General features: G+C 44.1%; 1 protein-coding gene across 1 annotated transcript in view; it reads right to left on the bottom strand.

Moving 5' to 3' along the window:
• LOC131199980 (protocadherin-9-like) overlaps window positions 1–13058 on the bottom strand; it is a 569784-nt gene that overhangs the window by 408614 nt on the left and 148112 nt on the right. Inside the window, exon 2 of the mRNA XM_058186267.1 lies at window positions 8392–8593. Within this exon, the coding sequence (XP_058042250.1) occupies window positions 8392–8593 (202 nt within the window). The remainder of the gene's footprint in view (window positions 1–8391; window positions 8594–13058) is intronic.

The following is a 13058-nucleotide window of genomic DNA, read 5'->3' as shown; positions in this document are numbered from 1 at the left end:
GCTGGATCCGACCACATTCCAGGCCGGATCCAGCCTGTGGGCCTTGAGTTTGACACCCCTGATCTATAGGTTAAAGGCCCATGGTGGCAAATCTATGGCAAGCGTGAGGTGGCACACAAAGCCCTCTCTGTGGGAACGTGTGCTGTCATCAGCTGCTCTTATGGTTTCCAACACACACATGTGCACCGAGCAGCTGGTCTTCGTGCATGCCGGAGCACTGGAAACCCAAAGACCAGATGGCCGGTGCGCATGCATGTGCCAGACATTTGGGCTTTGGGTTTCCAGCATGCACATGTGCGCCAGCCACCTGGTCTTCAGGTGCACCAGAGCACCAGAAACCCAAAGCCAGCACGTGCACCGGCCAGCTAGTCTTTGGGTTTCTGGCACTCTGGTATGTGCACGTTCCGGTTTGGGCATTCGGTGCCGAAAAGGTTTGCCATCACTGGGCTAGTCAAAAGAGACTATCGCCCACAACAAAAGGGAATGAAAAGACCCAAGCATCTCTCCACCAGCAATCAGCACCCAGATCAGCACAGATTAATTTCAAGGTTAACATCAGACCAACAGTCAAGTAAACAAATTGAGAGAAACTGCCAAAGAAGCCAACAGCAAACAGCCCAACCAAAGAATCTTTAAGGCTGCTTCCACCAACACTGACAGGCAAGACACCAGAATATAAACTGACAGTTTACTAGCTTACCTTACTAGCACTGATGAGCACCAAGGACGTCTAATGTCATTTAGTTTTAGTCCTGTTTATTTTAAAATATTTTTACACATGTGAAAGTATTTTCACTTGTGTAAAACTCGACCCACCCCCAAAAGAAGGCCCAGCACTGTTTTGTGTGCATGCATTAAAAGTAAGCCTTACCCCCAAAATCTGGTCTTATTTAAGCACATGCATTGCCAGGTTTGCCGGAGTGGATAACAGCAGGCTTTTGCGGGTGGACAGCTACTGGTAGGTGGAGTGACTGTTACTTCAGCTACATGTAGGCAAGGATGCGCGAGTCACATTTTTCAGCTGCAAAAGAAGCAGCGGAGTGGCCAGGTAAGGCGTGTGGGTCATGTCACTAGCTCTTTTCGGCTGTGAAAGAAGTGGCCCGGTGGCCAAGCGAGGCCCGTTGGGCGAGTGGGTCACTCTTTTTGGCTGCGAAAGAAGCAGCTTGGTGGCCATGCGAGGCGCATGGGGCACTTCTGTTGTGTCTTGCCCGCTCTCACCGCAGCCGGGGTCTTCTTATCTGCTTCCGAATGCTGAAGAATGTCCTAGTATGCCTCCCGGCCCCAGCCCTGGCTCCATGCCCAGACAGGCTGAGGAGGAGGGGGCACCTCCCGGCCCCAGCCCTGGCTCCATGCCCAGACAGGCTGAGGAGGAGGGGGCACCTCCCGGCCCCAGCCCTGGCTCCATTCCCAGACAGGTTGCGGAGGAGGGGGCACCTCCCGGCCCCAGCCCTGGCTCCATGCCCAGGCAAACGGAGCAACTAGACCCCTCCCCCTCCCCCACAGCATGTGAGCCTGAGGGAGGTTTATTACCAACAGCTGCCGACTGGAGTGACCCTCGCTTCAGAAGAATTGATAGGCGGCGGCGTCAGAAGGAAGGGAGGGGCAGGCCTGGATAAGTGCTGAGTCATGGAGCCACACCCCATGGCCTATATAAAGGATCTGCTTTCTGGCATTCTCTGAGTCAGGCAAAGTCGAACATATTTTGCTGAAGTCACTTTCTGGTCTCCTGCCTGCCTTGAGGACTTTGCTAGGACTTTGGCAGAGCTGCAGAGGCATGCCTGATTCGGATTTCCCTGACCCGGCCGTCAGCGGAGGAGTGGGACACGACAGCTTCTTTCAGCCGTCAAAGAAGCAGACCAGTGGCCATGTGAGGCACATGGGGGAAAAATTAAGACACCCCTCGAAAAGTACGCCTAGCCGTTTTTTCGGAGGTCAAAAGAAAATAAGATATTTTCGAAGAAACACGGTATATTTCTGTGACCTACTTTATATGTATTTTACTTGTGCCAGTGTTGAATGTTATATATCTATCATTTGAAGGTGCTTCTGAAACAAAGAAAGAGCTTGAAGGATGGTTCACAGAGAGGAGCAAAGCTGGAGTCTCACTGTTGACTAAAAGCACATTTCACTGGATTCAGTTTCAAGCGTCCACCAAGCATTTGGGAAAGTGCGGTGCAAGCCACAATTTGATGGGGGAAATGACGCAACTGGGAAAGAGACAGCCAGTTGTCCTTATACAGCCAATCACAAGGCCAAGTTGTGACTTTTTGCAGGAGTAATAAAAAAAAAATGCAGGAAAGATTAAATCAATTCGAAAGTGTTAACTGTAACATTGGCCTAAGAATTAACCTATCAGAAATCAGCTGGATGTGAAAAAGCATTCTCCTCCACAGCAAAACATCACTTTCATACGTGTTATTGTGCTGCCAACTGATTTGTGTGATGTTTGTTCCATTCAACAAAAGGGTGGGGGGGAGGAGGGAAGGAAGGCACAAAAGAAAATGCAAATGAGGCTATTATGTGCACAGATGTCCACTCAAGTGTGAGTTACTGATGGAGGATTTGGGCTATCAAATGTAGAAATTGCACTCTAATCATGGTTACATGCGCCACAACAATACTAGGATTAAATACAAATTACGGCTGGAGAATAAATGAAGGAGTTAGCATGGGTGCTATCAATAGGAGGGATCCACATGTAATTACTCCAAACACTGTATCTGGTAAGCAAGAATTGCATCTTAATAAACAGGACGGCCAAGAGTGAATAACAAAGCTAACGTTGAAAATCTTTTTTCACGCTTTCATCCAGCATGAATGATTGCCGGCTTTAAGTTAGCGGGAAGAACTTCTGCTCACTGTGCAGGCGGTTTTCATCAAGCAAAGGTAATTGTGTAACTCTCTTGCCTCTCCCTAGGCTGGTGAAGCTGGGAAAATATGACAGTGGATTGCTGGCGCGCTGCTTCATTAAACCTGGGGAATATTTAACTCAGAATACAGTCGGATTTTGGAACCTCAACCTAACTGCAGCGCCAAAAGACGGAGAGCAGAACACATCTCAGAGAGAATGCTTGTTGTGACTGCGCCCCCCAAGCCGGGCCCCCTGCCAGAAAGTGACTTGGAAAGTGAGGGGGGAAGGGCCGTCAGGACTTACCTCTGGAGCACCGGCTTCCCTAGCTCAGCTGCAGGAGCCAGAGGCCGGCCAGGTGGAGGAGATAACGAGGCCTCTGTCCCCTGACTCTTCCCCCCCCAGGCCACGCCTCCAGACCCGGCTGTTGGCAATCAGGCCTGGCTGGACCCTAGATTTTGTAGGCAGGAGAGGCGGGAACAACAGAAGCAGGGGTGGGGCAGGCCTAGGAAGTGCTGAGTCATGGAGCCACACCCCACAGGATATAAAAGCAGCAAGAGCTGCTATACCACTTTGTGGCAAGCAAATCAACTGCTTAACTAGAGCTGAAGTACTGTTTGTTCCTGGTTGACTCATCGGCATCAAGAGAGATAACAGAGACACTTGGCAGACACTTGCTAGTTTGCTGCCAGAAGCTGATAGTTGCCGACTAATTAAGTCATCACTCGGACTGAGGCGAGGGGACAGAACAATGCTATTCATCGCCATCAACAACAAACCGTGATTTTTGTACACCTGGAAACACGGCTCACCCCGGGAAAACACCCAAATCGAAAAGTACATGCTGAAAACTATGTATGAAAGGGAAATGGGGATGAGGATGTGCTTTTTAAGATGTAAACAGCAGGTTTTAATTTGGCTGTGCATATAATAATAGCCCAACACCAATATTATAAGCAGGGGTGAGTTCCGCTTACCTTTACTACCGGTTTGCAATGGGAGCGCGCGCTTCTGCGCATGAGCAGAAGCTTCTGCGCATGCGCAGATCAGCTGTGATGACGTCCACATGGGTGGGTGGAGCCTCCCGCCACCATTACTACCAGTTTGCAAGAACGGACCAAACCAGGAGAAACCCACCACTCATTATAAGTGAATTGTTTATATTTACCTTTGTTCTTGAAATGATAACATGCACCTTTTCAAACAGATGTACAAATGGAGGCCCTAAGGACTGGCTGTGTAAAGCACGAGCCTGCTTATCGGTCAGGCAAATGGGATAGAAATTAACCTGGAATTCCATTATTCTATCATTCTATTCATAAAACTTATAAAGAACAGTTGCAGGAATTGGTTTTGTCTAGTCTAATGAAAAAAAGGACTAAGGGTGACATGATAGCAGTGTTCCAATATCTCAGGGACTGCCACAAAGAAGAGGGAGTCCAGCTATTCTCCAAAGCACCAGAAGGCAGGACAAGAGTCAATGGATGGAAACTAACCAAGGGGAGAAGCAACCTGGAGCTAAGGAGAAATTTCCTAACAGTGAGAACAATTAACCAGTGGAATGGCATGCCTTCAGAATTGCCTTCATTGGAGTATTTTGAGGAGAGACTATACTGCCACTTGTCTGGAATGATATAGGGTCTCCTGCTTGGGCAGGGGGTTGGTCTAGCAGACCTCCAAGGTCCCTTCCAACTCTGTTATTCTGTAATTCTTGTTGTGACCTAGGTCCAAGTAGTTATCACCAGATACAATCAGTCCTAAACAAACGTATTTTATTAGAACAGCTGAGAATTACTTCATTCTCAGAGAATTACTTCATTCTCATCTTAGTCCAAATTAATTCCAAAACAAATCCTTCAGAAAAAGTCCTCCAGCTTTATCGCAAACCTTTGTCCTCTTTGGCACCCTACCAAAGGCTTTTCTTGGCAAAGCCCCACAAACTTCAGAAACAAGAGACCACGGCTAGAAACAATTGTAGCAATGTTGCTTTCCTACAAAGAGCCCAAGAGCCATTGCTGCTCTTTTAAGCCTTATGGGGAGGGGCCAATCATCTCCTGGCCTTACTCCCAAGTCGTCCTTTTTGCTTTAGCTGCTCTTGCCTTCTGGTAGCTCTTTGTGCACTAGGAGCAAACTCCTCCTGTTCCTCTGCCTCTCTGCTGTCCACCTCTGGAGGCTCTGGTGTCTGCGCATCGCTCCCAGATGCCCCTGGCCCCATCTCTGCTTCCTCGTCTGGGCCTTCCCCAGAGTCCAGGACCGGCCCATGGTCCTCCCCATCCTCCTCCCCATCCAACTTCACTGCCAGCTCCACAGGCTGCTGGCGGACCACAAAAATTCTAACACGAAGAAAGTGGAACCAATTATCCCAAAAAGATGAACACGCAAAGCAGCAGCAGCAACAGATAAACAGAACCTGAATTGTTTGTTTTTCACCATTTGAAGTCTCTCTGTTCAAATTGTTTAAAATACCAATAGAAGAGAATATTTGTCACTCAGGGCATGCTGGTCTGTGACCGGATAAAGATTTGATTGATTGTCACTCAGGGTTGAACTGTGAGTTTCTTTGTTGCTCTCTCAGTTTGGTTGTTTTCTTACAGACATTTCATTACCAAACTAGGTAATATCATCAGTGCCAGAAGAGAGTGGATTTGTTCTCTGATTATATACAAGTGACTTGCCATATGAGTATAAGCACTGATGATGTTACCTGGTTTGGTAATAAAATGTCTGCAAGAAAACAGCCAAGCTCAGAGACCACTAAAGACCCCAAAATTTAAAATACGATGCCACAGACAAAACAGCAATAGAAAGTAAATGATCCATGATAATATTTGGCAGCAATGTCTATATTTGTGTATATTTGAATATATTAAAATATTCTCATATATTAATTGGCTGAACAATGAAAGCAATAAGCAAAAAGAAAGGGGAAAAGATATTTTCCCTTTAGATACTCTTTCAAAGAAGCACTTATATTAACTATCCTGTGGGCCACATACTTACAAACAATTTTGTATTACACTACAACAAAACAACAACAACAACAACAACAACAACTTCCGAATACAGACAGATTGTCATTTGGAACACAACACGGCAGATATCATGATTGTTGAGAGCCAAAGCATACAATTTATTGATATCGCTGTACCAGGAGACCGCAGAGTTGAAGAAAAAGAACTGGAAAAAATCATGAAATATCACAACCTGGCTATTGAAACTACACGATTGTGGATGAAACATGTAACAGTGATACCCACTGTCTGGGCGTTTGGTCCCATGTCCAAGAATTTTACAACACATCAAGAAATTGCAGCTTCCTGCAATAACACCAGCAGAACTGCAAAAAAAACAAAAAAACAACTGCACTACTTGGAACATCATATATTTTAAGAAGGTACTTGGTTGATACCTAGGATGCTGGCAACAACCCGTATCAACCATTAGCGTCAGTCAAGGCATTTGTGATGCATTTTTGAATGTTCAATTCACTGAGTTCCATTTTAAATGAATAAGGTAAACAACAACAACAATAACAACAACAACAACAACAACAACAGACCACAGTCAGTTGCCATAGATTTGTGAGTTGAAATTAAATGTTGAACGTATACGGAGGATGACAAATTGCATATTCACAACCTCTACGTAAAAATGTGAGTTTCCTGAAATTGCTGCTCCATGTTGAAATTTGGTGACCATTTTTTTTCTGTTGCAATTGATAATAATAAGATCAGTATGTGAATTAGTAAAACGATGCAATATATCTAAATTGAAAAACAAACAAAAGACACCCCCTTTATCTCAAACAATGTAGAAACGCTAACTCTGTGTGATATTGTGATGTCACACGTCTCCTACTTCATCAGGCTTATTCAGAATACTAGAACCAGACCTGCAATGCGATCCTTCACCAGCCAGTGAAACTTTCAATGCAGTGCAGTGATTTACTTAGCAACAATACTACCGAAGCTCACATTTGCTCAAGGATGACATTCAAATTTTTCCTGTGGGGAAAAAAAGCTTTGGACTAGGGAATGGTGTTAGGATAAAGTGACCAGATTTCAGCGATGGCAAAGTGGGACACCATTGACGGGGGGGAGGGGGCTGCGCATGCGCTCTGAGTCTTGCCACCTGCCTGAAGGAAGAGGAGCGGCTGCTGCTTCTCCGCTCTTCCAGGCAGGCTTGGCTCGGCTCTCCTCTCGGCTCTTCCAGGCAGGCTTGGCTCTCCTCGGCTCTCCTCTCGGCTCTTCTCTTCCTCTCGGGTGAAGTCAAGCGGTGTCTCTCCTCCCTCTCGCGCTCCCTTCTCCACCACTCCCCCTTCTCCGCCTCCTCTTGCGTTGCCGCCTCCCATTTTCAGGATGGGAGTGAAACAAAAAAAAATCGGGACTTTTTGGAATTGCCGCGGGACGTGGGACAAATTATTCAAAAGCGGGACTGTCCTGCCAAAAGCGGGACGTCTGGTCACTGTATGTTAGGAACCAAGTAAGTTTGCTATTGTTTATATTTTCACAATGCAAGGAGACAACTCAAGGCCAGGTGACAGAAACCAAGTTAAAATGGGTCTTGATTTTTCAAGCAAACCAGCTTTAAATTTACAAACAATGAACAGTTTCCTCAAGGGATGATTCACAGAAATCAACTTACGTTTCCCATATAATCCTCCTCATGAAAGTATAAAAAACAGTCTTCATTTTCAATCAACCACAGACAAAACAACCAAAAGCCAGCCATGATGGCTGAGGAGTAAAAAATTGAAGTCCAGCATATTTAGAAACGACCAGATGGAAACAATAACTTGCACTAAAGAAATGGCTTCCATATTATATATCGTCCAAGCCTTAGCAGTACATTCATAAATAAAACTTAGAAAAGGAAACAAGTCCTTTCCATCAATCCTGAAACCACACATCAGCACAAAATACCGAGTCCAAACAAATACATGCACAAGTGGAAACAAAGAGATCCTTTCCTTCTATCCTTTTCTCTGTTTCTCCTCTATCTTCTTTTCTCAAATATTTGCCTGAACTTATTATTGACTTTGATCCTTCAGCCAGTTTCAGTTGCTATCCAAAGGATGCTCCGGGCACCCTACACATCCATCCACCTCCTTTTTCAGGCACCACCAAACTGAGTCTGAACACCTTATTTCTGTAGAGCAGGGGTGTCAAACTCAAGGCCCGCAGGCTGGATCTGACCTGTGACGTACTTAAATCCGGCCCATGGGGTCAGCCTGGAAATAACACAGGACCGGCCTGTGGTGCCACTGGTACCCCGTTTTCGCCCTGAACGGCCTCCTGCAGCACTTTGTTGGCCAAAACAGGGCATGTTTTGCCCTGTTTTGGTTGGCAAAATGCTGCAGGAGGCCGCCCAGGAGGAAAACAGGGCCCTGGTGGGGTAGGGGGGCAACAGTGTGCTGCAGGAGGCATTCCCCCAGCCTGGCCCATGGAGAATTACAGTGCTGATCCAGCCCTCAAAGAAATCCAGTTTGACACCCCTGCTGTAGAGGGATGTTCATGAAAGTCAAAAAAAAAAACATCACTCACCAGAGTTGGGGTCCGAGTTTCCATCTGCTTCGGTCCTCTTGTCCGGGGAGGCCTGGTCGTAGAATTCGTCCTGCGGCTGAACCAGAGGGAGAGGGTGTGAGACCATCATTCCACTACCCACAGGCTCATGATCTCCTAGGCCACTGTCACTGCAGCTTTCCTGCGACCCATCGGGGAGGTGAAACGTAACACGACGTTGAGACTACAAAGAAGAGCACAGGACAAGCTCGATTAGTGCTCTTCTTTTTCTCTTTCACCCCTCCCTCTGTTTCGATAGATTGTTACGTTTATGGTTGATCTACCCCAAACTTTTCCAAATACAAGCCCCCCCCCCGGACAATTTTTATGTTTATTATTTTTGTAAGGGCTGCTGCTAACCTATACTCACATATCAGGTGGCCAAAGATCTCCACCAAGTTACACAACTGCGCAAAACTGTTAATTAGCTATGCTGTTTTACCGTTCTATTTTTTTCCCTTCCCCAATAATAAATGTTGTATTAAACTGTTTCCCTCTTTACTGTACTTTTTTTCCTATAAACACTTATCAAATACTGTAATAAAAATATTACATATACTTGGCCTAATCAAAGATTACACACACACACACACACACACACATTTGTGACCAATCTGCAAACACTCACTCCACCTACCAATCAAGATGCAACCACAGAGCCAACCAAACCGCTCACAGCAACACTCCCCACCTCTCCACCAGTATTTATAGAGAGACAGCAGCTCCAACCATGCTTTGCTCGCACAAGCACAAAGCCAAAAGCACCAGCCTGAAGATGATGAGTGAGACCTCGTTAAAACGAGGATACTCTGAACCTTACATGGGAAAAGACCTGAATATGCCAAGAACTACACACACACACACACACACACACACACAGAGTGACATCACGGTTTAAATGTAAAGCTGGTGTGTGTGCGCGCGTGCATGCAGGCATACACTTATATTCTACAACTACTGCACAGCTTGGTCCTATCACCTGAATTTAAGATTAGGGAGATACATCTAATCTAGTGTGTTTTTGTGCAAACCAAAAACAAATATTTGATTTAATAAGCTGCACTAAATTAAAGTAGTCATGTCTTATTTCAGGTTTATTGGAAGATGGTGGGAGGAGGGGATGAGCATTTAATGGGCGTTGTACTTGTTTCCCACCTCCACAGGAGGAAGATGAAATATATACAACCCAGTGGTGGAATTCAATTTTTTTTACTACCGGTTCTGTGGGCGTGGCTTGGTGGGAATGGCAAGGAAAGGCTACTGCAAAATCTCCATTCCCACCCCACTCCAGGGGAAGGATACTGCAAAATCCCCATTGCCTTCCCACTCCTGGGGGAAGGATATTATAAAATTTCCATTCCCATCCCAATCTGGAGCCAGCCAGAGGTGGTATTTGCTGGTTCTCCCAACTATTAAAAATTTCCACTACCGGTTCTCCAGAACCTGTCAGAACCAGCTGAATTTCACCCTTGATACAACCGCTTCCATATATGTTTCATTTTCAATAATAAGCATAAGCTCTCTTTTTGAATTTTGAAAGGGAATATGGGAGCTGCCTGTTTTGTTTATTTAACGGCACTTTGCTTCATCCCAACACTTTAGCGCTATGCAGAGTTGAGTTCTAGATAATGCCAGGACTACTGTACATACATGGACACTGTACTTAAGTCCAAATAAACCTAATTAGGAAGATAGATGAAGCTGGTCACCCATCTGAACACTATAGCATTTGGACTTGAAGGGCTTGTTTGTAATTGATGAAGTGAGTTTTCTAACAAGGTTAGAAGGCTGCCTTACAGAACCAGTAATTAAAGTGGAGATGTGACCTTGAGAGATAATGATTCTTCCAATCAAGTCTGAAGTGACAATTACCATTAATCTCCAGTCATATTACTACGTCTGCACCATTGGACTATTAATACAGATCAACCATCCAGGTTGTGTTTTAAGGACTTATTGAGACAAGTTTTTGCTTCAGGTTTTCACGAACAAAGGCAAATATATGTGTCTCAGAATAAAATTGCAAGATCCAATCTGGGTCAGTCATCAAGACCACAGGTTTAGTCTTCCAAGCTTATGGACTTGACCTGGAGCCCATCCACAGGAAATTTCTCTCTACCAGAATGTTTGCTTTGGGCTACTCTACAAGTCATATTAGAGGGGACATGGTGGCTCAGTGGCTAAGTTGATTGAAAAATCAGCAGCTCAACAGTTCAAATCCCTAGTGCCGTGTAACAGGGTGAGCTCCCGTTACTTGTCCCAGCTTCTGCCAACCTAGCAGTTCTAAAGCAGGTAAAAAATGCAAGTAGAAAAATGGGGACCACCTTTGGTGGGAAGGTAACAGAGTTCCATGCGCCTTTGGCATTTAGTTATGCCGGCCACATAACCATGGAGACGTCTTTGGAACGGAGATGAGCACCACCCCCTAGAGTCGGGAATGACTAGCACATATATGCAAAGGGAACCTTTACCTTTATGACTCATATTTATTTATTTATTATTTATTTATTATTTAAATTTGTATACCGCCCTTCTCCCGAAGGACTCAGGGCGGTTCACAGCCAAGTAAAAATACACAATACACTATAAATACAATTAAAATATTAATGTGATGCCTGGTTGGGTGTGACTTCCTATTGGTTGATTAGTTCTATAATCTTCCAAAGATAGGGAAATGATTGAAGCTTGGGAAATGGGCCCCTTCTCAGTCAACAGGAGTGCTGATTTACCAACAACATATCAAGTACTTAAGAGCCAAGGACTTGGCAGCTCAAGGAAACAATAGCCAATAGCCAGCCATCAAAATGGGCCTCTGGTGGCTCAGCAGACTAAGTCTGTCTGTTATTAACACAGCTGCTTGCAATTACTGCAAGTTCAAGTCCCACCAGGCCCAAGGTTGACTCAGCCTTCCATCCTTTATAAGGTAGGTAAAATGAGGACCCAGATTGTTGGGGGCAATAAAAGTTGACTTTGTATATAATATACAAATGGATGAAGACTATTGCTTAACACTGTGTAAGCCACCCTGAGTCTTTGGAGAAGGGCGGGATATAAATTCAAAAATAAAATAAAATAAAAATAAAAAAATAAATATACCAGTCAACCAATACAAAGCCACAACCAACTGGGCACCACAAAAATATAATGCATAGAGTAAACCAAAGCACACATTCTGGTAGAGACATATTCCCTGAGGATGGACTCCAGCACAAGTCCAAAAACTTGAAAGACCAAACCTCTGATCTGGTTACCAACCCCGATAGGATCTTCAAGTTTTACCTCAGCTTTTCTCAACTTTCTTTTTCTACCTTCCAATAATTAAAAAAAAATAAGAAACAACAGACTCAAGCTGCCATGCCATTTGATTGAAAGCATTGGAATATTTCTACCGTGTTTCTCTGAAAATAAGACATCCGCAATTGGGCTTTTGAGTACATGCGCTAAAATAAGCCCCCCCCCAAAAAAAAAATAAGCCCTTCCCGAAAATATTTAAATGCATGCGCAGCTGGTCCCCACAATTTCCTCTGGTTAGGGTTAGGGAGACAGAGCTGGAAATCAGGTAAGATGGCGAAAGGAGCCCCATCTTGCTCCATGCGGCCCAAAATAATAACACCTCCCCAAAAATAAGGCCAAGCGCTTATTTCGGGGTTCAAAAGAAAAAAGACAAAGTCTTATTTTCGGAGAAACACGGGTACTAGAAAATATTCAAGATATTGGTTTCTCCAACCATAATGTTGGATAACCATCTGACTGAGTTGGTGAAGGGTTTCCTGCCTGGGCAGGGGATTGGACTAGAAGGCCTCCAAGGTCCCTTCCAACTCTGTTGTTATATTATATTATATTATATTATATTATATTATATTATATTAACCGGGTGTATGCTTTTCTTTGAAATGAATGGAGGGTCTAATCTATGCGCCCTTCCCTGGGACTATGGCTCATTCAACCCAAGGAAACGTTCTTCTGAGATGATATATATAGAATTTCATTATGACTATTATTTCAACACTCATATACATAAAAATATGGAAGTCATACATTTTTAAAACCACTCTTTTCTTAACATTGTTCAGATAAGAAATCATTATGCGTTACTTGCCAGACGGTACTGACTTCTATACAAAGCCCAGTTCTTGTGATTAGGTGGCATGAATATTTAGAAGGTTTCTTTTTATCTTTTTCTTTTTCTCCTCGTGGTTATGTCATTCTTATTGTAATTGCGCCGTGTAAGTTGCACAGTATAAGTTACACATGTATTCTTTGTCACTGCATTTGAAATCACAGCGTGTAACAGACTCAAACCCGCAGTTCACTTTGCACGAATGTTTAGAACTGAGATTAGAAAATGTCTTTTGTGCTGTTCCAACAAGCTATAAGTAATATAGTGACAAACAAATTAAAAGCTAAGTTCTGTTGCTTTTTGTGAATGTGTATGATCAGATGCATTTAACAATTGCAGTTACGCCAAAGAGAGAAAAAGCATCTTCAATTGGTTAAATTCCATACCTCCTACATATATGCACTTATTTCACAATGTTGAAATATTTCCCTTTTCTTTTCTTTTCTTTCTTTCTTTCTTTCTTTCTTTCTTTCTTTCTTTCTTTCTTTCTTTCTTTCTTTCTTTCTTTCCCTCTTTCTTTCTTTCTTTC

The sequence above is a fragment of the Ahaetulla prasina genome, chromosome 5 (genome assembly GCF_028640845.1).
Source record: "Ahaetulla prasina isolate Xishuangbanna chromosome 5, ASM2864084v1, whole genome shotgun sequence".
Taxonomy (NCBI): domain Eukaryota; kingdom Metazoa; phylum Chordata; class Lepidosauria; order Squamata; family Colubridae; genus Ahaetulla; species Ahaetulla prasina.
The sequence above is the reverse complement of the archived record's forward strand: the minus strand, read 5'-3'. Positions and strand labels throughout refer to the sequence as shown.